At 47.2% G+C, this 15087-nt stretch overlaps 1 protein-coding gene across 3 annotated transcripts in view; it reads right to left on the bottom strand.

Annotated features, from left to right (window-relative positions):
- Nucleotides 1-15087, bottom strand: part of FAM102A (family with sequence similarity 102 member A) — a 37064-nt gene that overhangs the window by 6113 nt on the left and 15864 nt on the right. For all 3 annotated transcript variants that reach the window (XM_038156218.1, XM_038156217.1, XM_038156219.1), the window contains exons 3-10: nt 10169-10289; nt 9843-9872; nt 6197-6313; nt 5666-5712; nt 3046-3197; nt 1801-1905; nt 1362-1551; nt 1053-1174 (exon numbers count right to left, since the gene is read on the bottom strand). In XM_038156218.1, coding sequence (XP_038012146.1) covers nt 1053-1174; nt 1362-1551; nt 1801-1905; nt 3046-3197; nt 5666-5712; nt 6197-6313; nt 9843-9872; nt 10169-10289 — 884 coding nt within the window. The remainder of the gene's footprint in view (nt 1-1052; nt 1175-1361; nt 1552-1800; nt 1906-3045; nt 3198-5665; nt 5713-6196; nt 6314-9842; nt 9873-10168; nt 10290-15087) is intronic.

The following is a 15087-nucleotide window of genomic DNA, read 5'->3' as shown; positions in this document are numbered from 1 at the left end:
CTGACACACAATCAGCATAGAACAAGTGTGTCTCAGCAGATGCACATCCACACTTTCTGGTGGTGTTCCCACAGCCACGGAGCCCCTGGGAACCCCTTTCCTTGCTCCAAAGGGGAGCCTCCACAACATGCAGCTTTGGAAGAATAAAGGCAGAGATATTAACTCAGTCATATGCCTCCAGCTGCCTCTTTTAAGGCAATTCCATTGATGCAAGTTCTTGGTCAGCTTATACACATGTGAACAGATAAGATGTGGGGCCTCACACTGCTTTGGTAGAGTCACTGCAGGAGAAACTCAGCCTGTTCTGCTGGTGAGAGGCAGCTGCATTCAGTCTAGTTCTAACCCACGCTGAGTGAGGTATAACTCCCCACATGATAAGAGTGCTGCCATGTGCAACAATTTAAGGTGACTAATGGTAAATTAATGAAGCACAGATAACAAGCTAGGCTCAAGTTTAAAACGTAACAGAAAACCTCAGATAAAAAAAATCAGATTAAAGGTTGATTTCTATGCTAAAGTGGAAAATGAAACTGAAAACAAAAGCAGTTACATTATTAGTTTTTTCTCCTAACAGATGCTGTGACTGCAATGGAGAAAACTCCTTCTTAAGCTCTCCAACAGACCTGATCACCAGCACATGGCAACCCATGTTTCTGCAGAGATGTGCTGCTTCCCTCCAGTTGTGCTCTCCTCTTTTGATAAATACCCTTGGCCTGACCCTGGACAAAGGCCACCAGAGCAGTGCAGACAGCTGATGCAACTGATCTCCACTGTGCTGAGAATCAGTATTTTTCCTCTCCCCCTGCATGTCTGAGCTACCACCATTCAATCTCTGCTGTCATGTGTGGAACAACAGCAAGTGCTATCTGTAAATACATGTGCAGCTCTCAAACCCACATGGTTTATCTACCACAGAAACACCCAGCAAGCACTGAAAGCAAATAGCTGTCAAAGGAGAAGGGAGCCCATGGCAGATCAGATCTGACTGTAAACGCTTGGCAGCCCTGCAAAAGGAACAACCCAGACATCCCCTCTGAGGCCTCTCCTCTCACCTTCAGTATTGCTGACATCTGTGAAGTCCTGACTCTGCATTATTTTCTCCACTATGTCATCAGCATCAATCCTGGTGTCATCCACTCGGGTCGGGTGACTCTCCATTGAATCCTTTTTCCTCCTGGTAAGAGGAAATTCAGGAAAAAACTCAGCTTTTCAAGACACAGACTTCTACATACTGTCCTGCTTTTCTTGGCCACAGTCTCCTCCTCAGTGGCCACAATCTGTTCCACTGCTGCCTGAAGACCAAGGAGCAGGTTCTGTCTCTCCTTCCCAGAGAAAAAAGTCTTTGCTCCACTGTTACTCACCGGGAGGGTCTGTCCAGCAGGAGGGGTGGTCTGGGGGGCCGAGGTGGCTTCTCCAGTTTGTGCTCCCTCTCCCCCTCGGGATACTCCACGGTCATGCTGAGCCCCCCGGAGGCGCTGCTGCTGGTGGACGTGTTGCGGCGGTGCGTCAGGTCCGACATGCTGGAGGAGCGCGAGTGCTCCGTGCTGTAACCTGCCAACACAGGGGTCACAAACCTCAGTGCTGCTGCTCCCACTGCTGGCAGCACAGCTAGCGGGCAGGGAGCTCCACAGCAGCACTTCTGCTCCTGCACACAGAGGTTTACACGTCTCTGCTTATCCGCAGAGACCGAACGGGAGGCTGGTGTTACACAGCAGTGAGAGAGATGGCTGCGAATCACTCTCACAGAGGCTTGTTGCAGGAAGGAAAAGGGATGGCAGAGCTGTGTGGATCAGTGGTTACCAGAGATCTTGGACTGCTGGCTGGCATAGCTCGAGTTCCGCGAGTGCCCTGAGTGGAAAACTTCCTCTGGGCTGGACAGGTTCTGATCCGACTCTTCTGGGACACCTGCCAAGGAAAAGAGGACACTGCTTACACCATAACCAAGCCAGCACAGGGTGGGTGCACTGATCACTGGGAGTGAAGGCTGATCTTGGAATGACAGACCAAGGAAAGGGCAGTCTACTGGCCACAGCCTTGCTGTAAAGGCCAGCACAGGCCTTAGAATCACCCAGGCAGTAGGGAAGACCACAATGAGCCTCTCTGTCAAATTTATCACTATTTCTATCCAGCACGTGAATTTACAAACATCTCTGGGGGCTTGTAGCATCTAGAAGGACAAGCAGTGTCTGAAACTATCCACAGTGAAAAGCATCAAGCTAACACCAAGTAAGCATCAGACAGCCACTGGCAGTAAAGTATTCCAAGCTCTGTTTGGGTGCTTCTGTTACCACTTTTCCCCTTCTATTACTAGTGAGAGAGCCTGTACCATTTAAAAAATCTCTGAATTTGACACAGACACTTCAGCATAAGCCCTGCTCCTTTGCTAGCCCCACTTGTCTCTCTGGCAGGAGGCTCATCCAGAAGTGCACAAATGTAACACATTAGCCAGCTTTTGAAGAACACCACTTGCACCACGTGCTCTGTCAACTGAGGGGATGAGACTGGAGTGCTATTTTGGTGCAGTGTATCTGCCTGCACTTTTGGAATGTGCTGGGAAGGAAAAAAACTGATGTGAAAATGCAGTGCCCTTGAAAACAGGCTCATACAGAAGGCAAAGAACTGCATCAGCAGCTGGAACAAGGCCACCAGACCTTAAACCAACCTCTAAAACCTTCAGAGGAACTTTTCTAGAAGATAAGTCTGCGCAACAGAATAGCTGAGTGCAGAACAATGGTAAGTATCATTGAACACAGGGGAAAGCAGGGATGAGTGCAGTGCATGAATTATTAAACCCCCAGCAAAAAGAACAAATTGCTTTATCTCCACTAACAGAAATATGCACGTGGCAAATATTCAACCTTCCGCTCCTCAGTTACACTTAGATGGCTTTGTTATTCTCAATATTCTGAATGAGCAATGGGGTTGAGCATGGCTGTGGGAAAACATGAAAAATTAAAGAGTTTCTGTGCTTGCAACTGCTGGGAAAAACAAAGGAGTGTCCAGGCAGAGCCACGCATGGCATGGCTCCAGGGTGGGCATCCAGACCTGAGCTGAGGATGGCAGTTCTTGGCTTGGCCTGGCGCAGGGAGCCAATTGTGGAGGAGCTGCTGCTGCTGGTGGTTCCCTCGCCCTTGCAGGTCAGCTGCAGAGTGGAGTCCTGCCCCGGGATGGTGATGGACTTGGCGGTGGAAGGAGGCCTGGAATCAGAGGGGAAGGAGGTTACAAACTGCCAGGCAGGGAGCAGGCATCATTCTGCCCATCCCACCCCTCTCAGCCGGGGGAAGCTGGCAGCCCTCTCACCAGCAGCTCAAATGGGATGTTGGGTTTTGTTTTCCCACATGCAAGACTGGTGTCACCCCTACCTTGGACTGCATTGCAAGAAAAAACAAGTTTTTGAGGTAAATTAAAGCAAAAAGGGGTCATGCATTCATTTATACAGGACAGCAGGCTCAGAACTTGCAGTGTCCTCCAGGACACCATCCAGAGCTGCCCTTTCACCTCCAACATGTGTCCACTGCCCAGCTGACTTCACAAACAGGAACCAGTTTGCTGTTGTCCCTCTCAAGTCCAGCTTCCTTTCTCTTACACCTCTTTGGCCAAAATGAAACCTTTTATCCCAGCAACCCTGTCCCCTTATGAAAGCACTCTCACAACAAGCAAATAACCTTTCCCTTTTTAAACTGACTATTAAACTCCTTTTCAGTGAAACTAAAGTATTTTTCCAGCTGTCAGAATTATTTTTCTGGTTATTCAGTGAGCCTGCAACATCCTTTTGTAAACGCTGGCTGCAGGGCAGAGCTGTGAGTGCCTGGAGCCCCCTCCCTTCCTCCAGAAGTGCTTTTGGGTGGAAGCCACAGCATGTGCAGCGTGGCAAAGTGAATATTCCTGCTGGAGCCCTAACCTCTCTGCAGCCTGAAGTCTGAACTGGAACTAAAGGATCATATCAGGGATTTTAAGTGAGGAGTGAGAAATAAAATCTTTTGTCTCACTCAGAGCTCTGAGGGAAGATGTTACATGAGAGGGGATCTTGGCAGTATTTTGGAAGACAGAATATTTAATGTGGGCAGCTGAATGGCTATAAAGCTTTCAGGAAACTCACAGCATGCCTTCACCAGGAAAAACCCCTCCCTAATCACCTTATCAGTGATTTGCATGTACCCAGGTGCTTTGGGGACTTTGCTTCACAGGTTTTTAAGGCTTTTACAACCTTAGGCAAGCAAACTGTTCCCGCAGCAGCTCTGGGAGCAGCCCCTTGGTCTGTCAGCTCAGCTGCTCTGCCCCTTTCAACAATCCCGGCAGGAGAAGGTTCACGGAGTGCTGCAGAAAATCAGTGCTTGGAAATGATTTCCCAGCACAGTTTAATTCCTGCCTAACCCTCTAATGAGTGTCATTTACCAGAAGCTCTACTGATCAAGGACTATTCCACATGCAAAGTTTCTATTTTTAGATATTTGCACATCATCAACATAAAAGGGAAAAGTGGGAATGACTGCAAAAATCCTTCAAGAAAATTAGGTTTGACTTTCAGACTGAACCTGCTTACATTAAATGGATATTTATATCCTATTCTGTGTAATTTTCAGGCATTTTAACAGTGGGACTTGCTTCCATTGCAAAGGAGCAACAGGTATTTTTCTAAGACATGATTACCAGACATCCCAGAACCCTAGATTTAGAACATCTGTTACTGCTATAAAGTTATGGTTTAAGATACTCAAAACTTCTATATTACACTTTCTTCTGAAGCAGGAATTCTTCAGAATCAGATGACACTGATGTTGGGTTCAAAAATGTCCGAAAATACTCCAGCACTATGAAAAGCCACTCACAAAACAAACCTACCAAAAGTTGTGCAGCATTTTTAACAAGAATTTGAGCTAATTTGTGCACTCCAAGCTAGCTCCTAAAATTAGATCTACAAGAGTTGGCCTCAAGGTAAAGCTTTTTTCTCTCATACTGTTGGGAGGCAAGAGGAAATATTGCTTTGGGCACAAGGCAGCCCTGCTGTGTAGTCACTCACCTTCCAGCACACCACAGCAGGGCTGGGACTGTCATGCTGCACTGTGGTGTGAGGCCAGGATATTTGTTGATTCACCAACAATTCTTTAAGCAGCAAAACTGCTCCCCAGCCTGACTGTACTTATTCTTTCCTATCATTATGCATTAAAAAAACCCCACATTACTGCAATTTCTCTGCTAATTAATACAAGTTGTGAGCCCTGTAGGGAAAAAAAATTAAAATGATTCAGCCTTGAAGTATTTTTGTTGCTGTTTCAATCTGAGATCTTTATCCCCCATGGTATGTGCTGAAGCGTGTCCACTTCCAAGACTGTTTTCTTTATTGACCTTTCTCCTCTTGGAGGTCAGTGAAACCAAGCCCAGAGCCATGAGAAATTCCATCCTTCATGCAAAACATGAAGTTTGTAATCAAAATCTACTGGTTTCTAAAACCTAAGTTGCACCAACAGGGAAAATACTGTGCACAGCAATAATCAGAGCTGGGAAAGCCAGAGCAGAGAACAAAACCAATTAACAGCACAGGCTGGCCATACTTCTCAGGTCGATTCAACTAGTTTTAGTGTACTTCCCAATATCAAGGGCATCTTTTCCCATCCCTTCATCAATTTCAGTGTCTGCCCAGAATGGGGTACAGCCAGGAACTCACGTTTTGAAGCAGGGGTCCCCAGAGAGTAGGGACATTCCGATTGTGACCTGGAGAGGGGACACAAGGCACATCATTAGCCATGCTGCACTGAGCTCCTCCCTTCACAACAGCCAGGAGCTCAAGGGCTAGGTGTAAAGATCAGCCAGATCTAGCTCCTTTCCCAGGGAAATCAGCTTCAGGGATTTAGCAAAGTATTTCCCTCCCTGCCCTAAATCCCTGGCATCAGTAACTCCAAGTGGCAGTGGCTCAGCAGGACACCAGCTGGGTCATGCTGACACTGCCTTGTAACATTTCCCTCCCTCCTGTTCCTGGTTTTTTTGTCAAGGGTCACTGCTTGGCCAAATCAATGCCAAATTATCAAAGGGCAACTCTGATAATGGGAAGCTTCCCAAGTCAGTCTAGCAGCACAAAAGCAAAATCCTGTCTCTGTGCGTAGCAGGACGTTCTCCCAGGCCTGGCTTGTGCTGTGATCTCCCCAAAGCCCTAAGCAGGATTTCTACTGTGTAAGTTCTAGAGTTCTAGCTCTTGTACCTTTAGGATGGAGTTGTCCTGTCGGGTATTCTTAGTATCATATCCTTCCAGCAAGCAGCAACGGACAGTGGATCCAGAGCCTGCAAATTCTGCCAGATTTAGATCAGCAAAGCCCAGCTGCAGCCAAGAAAACAATGGAGGGGAAGGTGAGAGAACAGCATTACACCATAAAGGGACACACAGCGTCACACAGACCAAAGGGAGAGAACACATCTGTGAGCACGGGGGGGACAGGAGCCAGGACACAGAGTGGTGGCTGTGAAGATTCCCTGTTCTTGAGGATGGACAGGGTCACATCGCTAATCCCTAGCTAGATGGACACTTGGAGGCCTTCAGGAAGCCAAGCCCACATGGAGGAAGGGTGTACAGTAGTGCTGGTGGCCAGGACAGTGTTAACCAGCCTGCAGCCATTGCATAACCAAGGACATGGAAGGCACTAGGTCAACAATGTGGAAAAAACAGAATCATACATACACAAACATAATAAGGCACCCTTTGTATCGGGCCATCCCAGAATGCAGTGGAGCATGTGAACCAGGAGATGAAAGGATATTGTTACAGGGGAAAGTGACACCATCCCGAAAAAAACAACAGACTATGGGCACGGGGAGCTGGAGGCCCAGAGCCATGTGGCACTGCCTCTGCCTCACCCCTCAGAGGCAGCTGCTGGGCTGGGCAGCTCCTCCTCAACGCTGCTAAGGTTTAACTAGCAAGGGGTTGGTTTGACAGGCAGAAGGGAAGAGAAATATTTGGAGAGATTTCGTTGTGAGCTCTCTAAACCTTCTCTAACAAATGGGAAGCAAACAGGGAGGGTGACAAAGCTGAAGATCACACGCATTTTCAAAAAGGGCACCGATCCCTCCAGAGTAAATACACACACAATGAGGAACACCTTTGTTTTCCTGCCCTAATCCCTGGTGCGTTAACACAGTGTTTCAAAGAAAAAGTTACAGCTTGTTTTATGCACAGCTTTAGGAACAGAAGGCAGTTGTGCCCCATCTCATCAGATCAGCAGGACATGCTGTACTCTGTATGTGGCCAAAGCATCCAGGCGTGGAGCATCTGCGTCACAGGTCAGCTCCCAGGAGAACAGGGAACACAGGTGGAGCAGCAGCAGGTCCTTCTGTGCTCTGCAGCACATCCCTTCTGCCCTGCTGCTGACAGCTGCATGGCAGCTGAACGCAGAGCCCCAACAGCAGCACCCTCCTACGAATTGTGGTGTCCCTGTCAGCTGAGGAAGCTGATAGAGAGTCCCAGCACAAAACAGTCACTGCCAGAGGAACCCTGGCTCCCACTGCTCCAAGTCAAGAATCACAGTCTGATCAAGATATATGATTGAGGGGGAAACAGCAGCAAGATTAATATAGCTGCTTCCTTCGTCCCATTCTTAAAGGGAAACTTCTGATGGCAAATGAAAAAAAAAAAAAAAAAAAGTGGGATAGAGAGGAAACCTTTTATCACCAAAAAAAGAAGGAAAAAAACAACCTTTCTTCCTCTCTTCTCACTTCTTAAGAATTCCATTAATGCAAGTGTTTCTTCAGCCCTTGCTGCAGAAATTTCTGTCTCTTCTAGCCAAGGGCTATGCTGTTTGCTAATTATTCACCGATAAGGAAAAAAACAGTGACTTTTTATCTCTTAGAGATAAACAGGACAGAGGAAAGCCACAGAGGGAGATGCAATCCATCACTGTGACAAAGACACAGCACCACCACACCAGGAGAACAGCATGGCACAGGGGTGGCCCAGACCCAGATCCCTCTTCCTCCAGCACAGCACTGAATTCTGAGAGGAGATCGACACTGGAGCACAGAGTGTGGGAGAACCCTCCAGCAACCCACACAGCGTGCTGAGGTCAGGAGCTCTTTCAGGAAGCAGACTCCCAGTATATAGAGGAAAGATCCCTTAACAAAAGGATGTTTTCAGATATAACCTTTCAGAATAGTTTCCTCAGTTTTCCAGCCAGCTGATGGTGTTTCTTCCAGCTCAGGGAAAGAGTTTCTGCTTTATCAGTCCTTCCTGTCGTCTTCCGCTCGGTCACCCCTGACACCGAGGTGACATTCACGTCAAACCCGAAGGTGTGCAGGGCACTGGAAACTGCCTGGAGCACAGACTGCCCCATCACCCTCAGTCCCTGCTGTGGGGGACCAGGTACAGAGGGCATTCACAAGTTTCATCTTCCTCTACATATGCTGCTGTGACTGGAGAAGTTCTCAGCTGAATTTGGATAGTTTAAAAAGGTGAACTCGTGGTGTAAAATGGGGAGATAGCTGCATGGACATGCACCACAGACTTCTGCTAGAAACATCAGGAAGCCCAAATCAGTTCTGTCATGAGAACCTGCCTCGAACAAGCCTGGTCCACTGGGCAAGATTGCAATCACTCTTGTCTGGTGTGACATCTCCCATTTCTGAGCTGCCTCAGATCATCCTCTCAGAGAACACATCTGCCTTTTTCACAGGAGACCAAGCAAGATACCAGCCCAAGAGACAACAAGTACTTGAGATCTGGTCTCCAGTTCTGGGCTGGAGGAAGTCTGTCTCTTTCAAATGCCACTAACACAACCGAAGACTGAGCAAAAAGGAAGTAGGTTAGAACATGACCTGAATAAGGTCTCCAGGTTAACTCCACCATAGAAACATGCCTTCAGGCTTCCTTTAATTCTGCCTTCCCAAATCCTGCAGAAAGCTTGAGGATGGACACTGCAGGAGGCAAAGGCTGATGCATTTACTATGTCTCTTCCTCCAGCTATGCTGCTCTCCCTGGACATGCAGCTCTGCAGAATGAATAACCTTCCCACAGCGTGAATTTAGTGAAAGAGAAACTGATGGCCCTAGAGACCATGTCCTAATTACAAGAAAAAAGGAACAATGCCACACTGCCTTCTCCCACCCAGCACAGCAGAACACAGGAGCTAGTGCAGTAGACCCTTCACAGCCAGTTGCCTCCACGGCCTCAGAAAGGATATTGATGAGAAGGAATTCTTACATGGCTGTGTGTGACCAAAGCATCTGTTTATGAGAAGCCAGCAGCAGTGACTCATTTTCAAACAAACATCATTTCGGGCACTGTGTGAGCTCAACTTCTAAGCCAACATTGTCTCTTGATCCAGCACAAGGAGGAGAAGGGGGTGGCCCATTGTCTGTCCCACAGCACAGGCAAGAAAATGGGAGGAAGAGAAACCAAGACTAAGATCCCTGCTGATCATTTTGGCTTTTGCCTTGGTGTCTCCTGTGCTCTGGCAGGCAGTGATTTCTGCTGTAGACTCCTGCCTGCTTTCCTGAGGCAGTGAGGTGCCTGCCCCAGCTGGCTGCTGTGCTCTGGAGAACAGAAATGGAGTCTGTTTCTTTATTAGAGACATGCTGCCAGAAGCCAGAGAGTTCACATCTGACTCAGAACTTCCCCAAAGTTTGAGGACACGCAGATCATCTCCAACCCCCATCTCAAATCCATATCCAGTGCAATCTGGATCCTGTCCCAGCAAGTTGAGTTTTTTGGGAAATCTCTTAACTCAAACTTAAACTAAGAACTAATGAACAAGTCTCCAGATTGGTCCACTCAGCAGCCACTGGTTTCTAATGGGTGTAAAGCACTAGCAGGAGACAAGAGCATCTTCACTCTGCTACATTTGCCCTTTCTGTGCTCTTACCTTTGAGTAGGTTTTTCCGCCCTTCAGCTCCTATATTGGGAAACAAAACAAAACAGGAAAAGCAGCTATTATATGTGCTGGGGCAACAGGGGGAAAGTCAGTACTCAGTCCTGGAATCTGCTCTCAGGATTCATGAGCCTCTCTCTCAAGGGCTACCACCACATTGGTCGTTCCCATCCTCCATCAAGGACTCTTCTTGGAGAGAGAGGCTCCGTTCCAGACATCCTGTCCCAAACAATCTTTCCTTCCCACCACAGTCCACATAATTTTTCTTGCTGCCAAAAAGCAGCCAGTAACCAGGGCCAGAAGCAAAGCTGGATGCTCACCTTACGGACAGACACTCGGCAGATGCAGGGGTCCAGGAGCCCTGTGGCAGGGTTGGCACTCATTTTACACACAAAGGTGAATTTCTTTTTCCAGCGGACACAGTTTTCCTGAACTTCCTCTCTATGAGAATGAAAAAAAACCCCACAATCAAATAAAGGTACAAAGCCAAATTAAGACCAGCTATTAAGTATCTTTTTAAATGACTGGTATCTCAGCTCATAAAGATCCTCTGCAGCAGCTTGGTTCACCTGAAATTGAACCACACAAAGGTGTAAAGTTAGCATCAAGCTTTTCACTAGTCAATACAGGTAAAATCCACCCAGGTTACAGGAATACTAATCATCTCATCAACAGAATTTGCCTTTAAAACTCTCACAAGCTCTGACATTTCCTGCTCAGCCGGTTCAGCTCATTCACCATCCAGCCTGCATGGAGCAAATCTCCACAGCTGAACTGGGCTGAAGGTTCACAAGCTTATCTCCCTCCAGCACGTCTGTTTGTACAGCCTCTGCACAGCAACCTGCTCTGTGTCCTGGATGGCCTGTCCTTCCCTGCTCCTCGGGCTGGGACTAAGCCAGTGAGGATGGCCAGCTTGAAGGAGGACACAAACACATGTGGAAATGCTCCTGGTGCAAGCAGACAGGGTCACACCAAGCCAATACTGCGCTTCAAATCCTGCAGGGGCTCAGCCAAGGAAGAGGTGGCTTTGCTTGCACAGCTTCTGAGCAGACCATCCTGGTCTCCAGGCTGAGTGGAGAAGCACACGGCTCTGGCATAGCCTGCACCTGCAGGAGGAAGTGAAGAAGCCTTCCCGAGTGCAGGAATCACTTCAGGTACAGCTCTGGCTTCTGCACAGCCCTCAGGTGAAGCTAGATTTTACCTTTCCAAGGAAGCTGGTTCAAAGGAGCCTGGAAACAAGGTGTGTGGGTCCTTCCATGGGGCTCTGGTTTCCTACTGAGCCTCTGCAGGACCTGATCCATTTATGGCTCAAAGCTTGGCCCTCAGCCAGTTGAATTCTCAAAGAAATGAGGCCGGGGAGGAAGAGAAGGCACTGCTGACAGCGGTGAGCAAGCAAGTCTGACTCTTATCTCTCCTCCTAGCACAGGACAAAGGTGCAAGGGCAGCTGATAAACTGTTTGCTTTAGCAGGGAAAGGGAGGCTTCCCACCATCTGACCCAGGCATGGTGTAAGCCAAAGGGACTGGTGGCAAAGGGGAGAGTGATCAGCTTTGGTAGTGTCTCCATTCTTTCTGGGAAGGAAGGGGAAGAAGCTGTAGCTCACATTCCCCTTAGGGTAATCTTGGGGTGAGCCCAAGGGGACAGATCCAGGGACTCAACCATGAGCCAGGAGGTCTCTGCTGGTCCTCCAAGACATTCTGTGGGACCAAATGTGACAGCCAAGGCAGACACAGAGAACAAAAAAGGAGTAGCTGACAAAAAACTGAAACCTGTAATCCTCTGTAATGCAGATAAAGGCTGATCATCCCTGTTTAAAACAAGAGAAAACAGAAGGCAACAATTCCTTCAAGGTAGAAACTTAAATCCCTTCCAGACAGAACTCAGGCTCGCTATTCAAGTCAGTAAAAAGTGAGACATCCAAGTGCCAAAAATACCTCTGAATCCAGGATTATTAATTCAAGATGAGATCTGGTTCTCATTACTTCACTCAACTCACCCTAGCTCTCTCAGACAGGAGGAAGAAACACATCCAGAGGGATTAAAAAGGTTTTGTCTATAATAAAATATTCACCATGCCAGCCAAATTAGGCACGTTACATTTCAAATACGAGTGCCTCAAAGCTGCCTCAATAATAACCATCTCCAATGACCTAAAGGAAGGAAAAACTCAAGATACAGATGAGAAAAGGTATGCAACAGAATGGAAAACCACCTGCGAACACACGCTTCAGGAACACAAGGCAGGTACAAGGGATGCAGGAAACACTAAATACTTTAGGAGCATTAGTCACCTTTGGAAAGGAACTGCTGTTTTCTAGAAAGCAAGGCTACTGCTAAAGCTACTGCTGACACCAGAGCTCCAAGGGAATGCTGGAAGGCAGCTACAAGTGAAAGCTGTTCAGTCAGACAGCAGCACGCTGGAGCACACCTTGTTCCCAACCCTGATCAGAGCTCTAACTCCTGCCAGACAAGAGCATTCATGGATGCTCCCTCCAGCTCCCAGAGCCCCTGCCTGGCTCCCACAGCTGCAGGATCCTCAGTGGGATCAAGAGCTGTTCCACATGCGAGTTTCCTTACTCAGGAGTTCTTGCTCGTTTTACAATGCAGCCATGATTAAGCATCTGCTGGATGCTGCTAAGTCCAATGAAGGCTAATTACTTCAAAACGTGGTAAAAAGTACTGATTAGCAATACAGAGCTCCATTGCTAATTTGCCTTTAGCCTAAGCTCCTCTAACAGACATTCTGCTTCTTATTAAGGATGTACATTGGCTTTCCAGAACTGCTGCAGATACCACACACAGCAGGGGATTAGGAAAAGGATTTGGGGGTGTTATGTTACCCACAGCACTGTGATCATGAACCTCAGCTGCAGGTGCACACACAGCTTAGGGGTTTTGTGCCTTTGGAACAGTCTGCACATGGCAAGGAGGAGTTTATGAGACAAAATCCAGAGCTGCTTTCCAGTCACAAGTTTCATGATCATTCGATAATGAATTTCAACCTTTTTTGGTTTTTTATTTTAAAGGGTAGGGGCTGGGTTTGTATCATTAGACAAACAAGCAATAGCTCTATTGTTTCAAACCAAGCTCTAAAAATTAGTTCCACATTTCCAAAGGATGGCATGTGGAGAAGCAATGGGCTTTGCCTATCCACCTCCCTTCAGGCTATCGTCAGGCTGGTAATTAGAGAACACTAAAAAAGGGACAAAAAAACCCCCAGAACTCAGATGATGAGCAGTTTTGTATTTAGCCCTGGAATATTCTCTGATGTACAATTATGAACCATCACACAAAAAGAAAAAAACACCCAAGAAGCATGGTGAGGGCTGCACTGAGAGAAGTTTTCTTTCAACCTAATCACAAGGCAACTAAAAGTAAAGCAGAAATGAACAGCTTAAAACCAGAAGTGTCTAATTTTAAGTTTCACTCTGTATTTGGAGAACCAGAAATAGTTCACGCCAATGCCAGGTCTAGGTGCCAATTCAACGGGTCTTCAGAAGTTTTATTTTAAAAAAGCTGTCTGTATCATTTTGCAAAAAGACTCCCAGAAGGTTGAATCTCTGCCAAGCTAAGCTTTGCCCTCTTCTGCCTTCAGACTTATTCAAAGCTGTGTAATTACTCTTTCCAGACCTAAATATACCTCCTCAGAATAAACCAGTGCAATCCTGTGGCAGCTTTTGGGAAAAGCAGAGTGCTGGAAAGAGCTTTGTGAGGTTTTCTAATCCTGGAGCTGCTCATCTACCTCCAGCTTGAGGAAGAGCTTTTTCCATCCATCATCCATCATCCTACTTCTTGAGAGAAGATTCACCAGAAAAAGAACAGCTGGAAGATGCTTCACCATAGCATAGTGAGGATTCAAGTAATGGGAACAATGCACAGCAGGGACCCACTGCTTCACCTGCTTTTGGAGAGGCAGCAGTGAACTCAGGGAAGCCTCCGAGGCCACTCTGGGTTGAGATCTCACACACAGCTCTGGAGACAGGCAGAAAAACACACAACAAGCCCTGGACAGACTAGCCCTGTTACAGAAAGCTACAAGGCTCTCTCTGAATTCAAGCTGGTAAAGCAAACACTTCTAGAAAAAGGCCACACATACAACTCATGCTATCTTGGGCTACTGTGAACCTGTCTCCCACATGAAAACCCAGCTAATGAAACACTAGAGCAGAGATTAAAACTTCTATTTACAGACTCAGAGCTGAGTTGTGGGTATCAACCTTCCAACACAACACCCGCTGAAACACTTTAGCCTCGCTGAAGCATTTAGAAAAGCAGATGTTTCACTCCTGCTTTATGGCAGTTGTCACACATAAGACAGTGTCATAAAAAGGCCACAGCCTTATTGGAAGGGCTGCAGCAACAAAAAATAGCTTTTAATGTCAAACGTTTCACTAGAGCAATGTGTCTCAGTCTGATGTTTCATGCATGGGGCAAATGTGGGAAAACCTCAGGCTAAATGGGACAGTATAGAGATAAGCACACACAAAGAGCTTCTTATTCAGATTTACTCCTCCTCCTCACACAGAGGGGAAGGGTAAGCTTTCCTATTTCTGATGCTCAGTCCACATGCTCACTGTCCCCCCTCTGAGATGTGGATCTGTGTCAGAGCCCTCAAGCAGAACTAATCCCCCTCTCAGCAGACCCAGTCCTCTGCACCCTCCTCCCTGGTTCACCACTGCAGCAGGAGCAGCAGCATCTTATCTGATAAGGCACAGGAGAGATAATACCATTTTAAAGAGGCTGCCAAGCCAACTCCCAGCTCAGATTCTTTTAAGTGCAGTGAAAAACAGCCCTTCAAGGGGCCCTGACACACACCAGCAGTGTGTCTTTTGGGGAGTAAGGGAACATAATCCCTGCAATACAGGTACAATCCCCTCAATCACAGAGAAACAAAATATCACATTATTTCAGCAGATTGCACCTGAAAGGCATCTTCTGCACCATTTCTTTACACAGCTCAGCTTTCATCTGCAGAGACACAGTTAAAACAGTCCAATCTAATCCTCAGCCCTTCCAAAGGCTGAATTAGAGCACAATCACTGACACTCCTGCAGCTTGGAAAAGCCTGGAACAATCCTGCATTTTGCTCCAGAGAAGACAGTTACTATTTTAACTAGGTTATCTAGTGCAAAGCTGTAGGAGAGATGTTAGGTAAGTGCAAGAAAAAATCCCTGAAAAGCCTGTTTCAAAACTGACTTTCTAGGATGTTCAGGAACCAGAATACCCTGGCATTCACAGCA

The sequence above is a fragment of the Motacilla alba genome, chromosome 17, assembly GCF_015832195.1.
Source record: "Motacilla alba alba isolate MOTALB_02 chromosome 17, Motacilla_alba_V1.0_pri, whole genome shotgun sequence".
Taxonomy (NCBI): domain Eukaryota; kingdom Metazoa; phylum Chordata; class Aves; order Passeriformes; family Motacillidae; genus Motacilla; species Motacilla alba.
The sequence above is the reverse complement of the archived record's forward strand: the minus strand, read 5'-3'. Positions and strand labels throughout refer to the sequence as shown.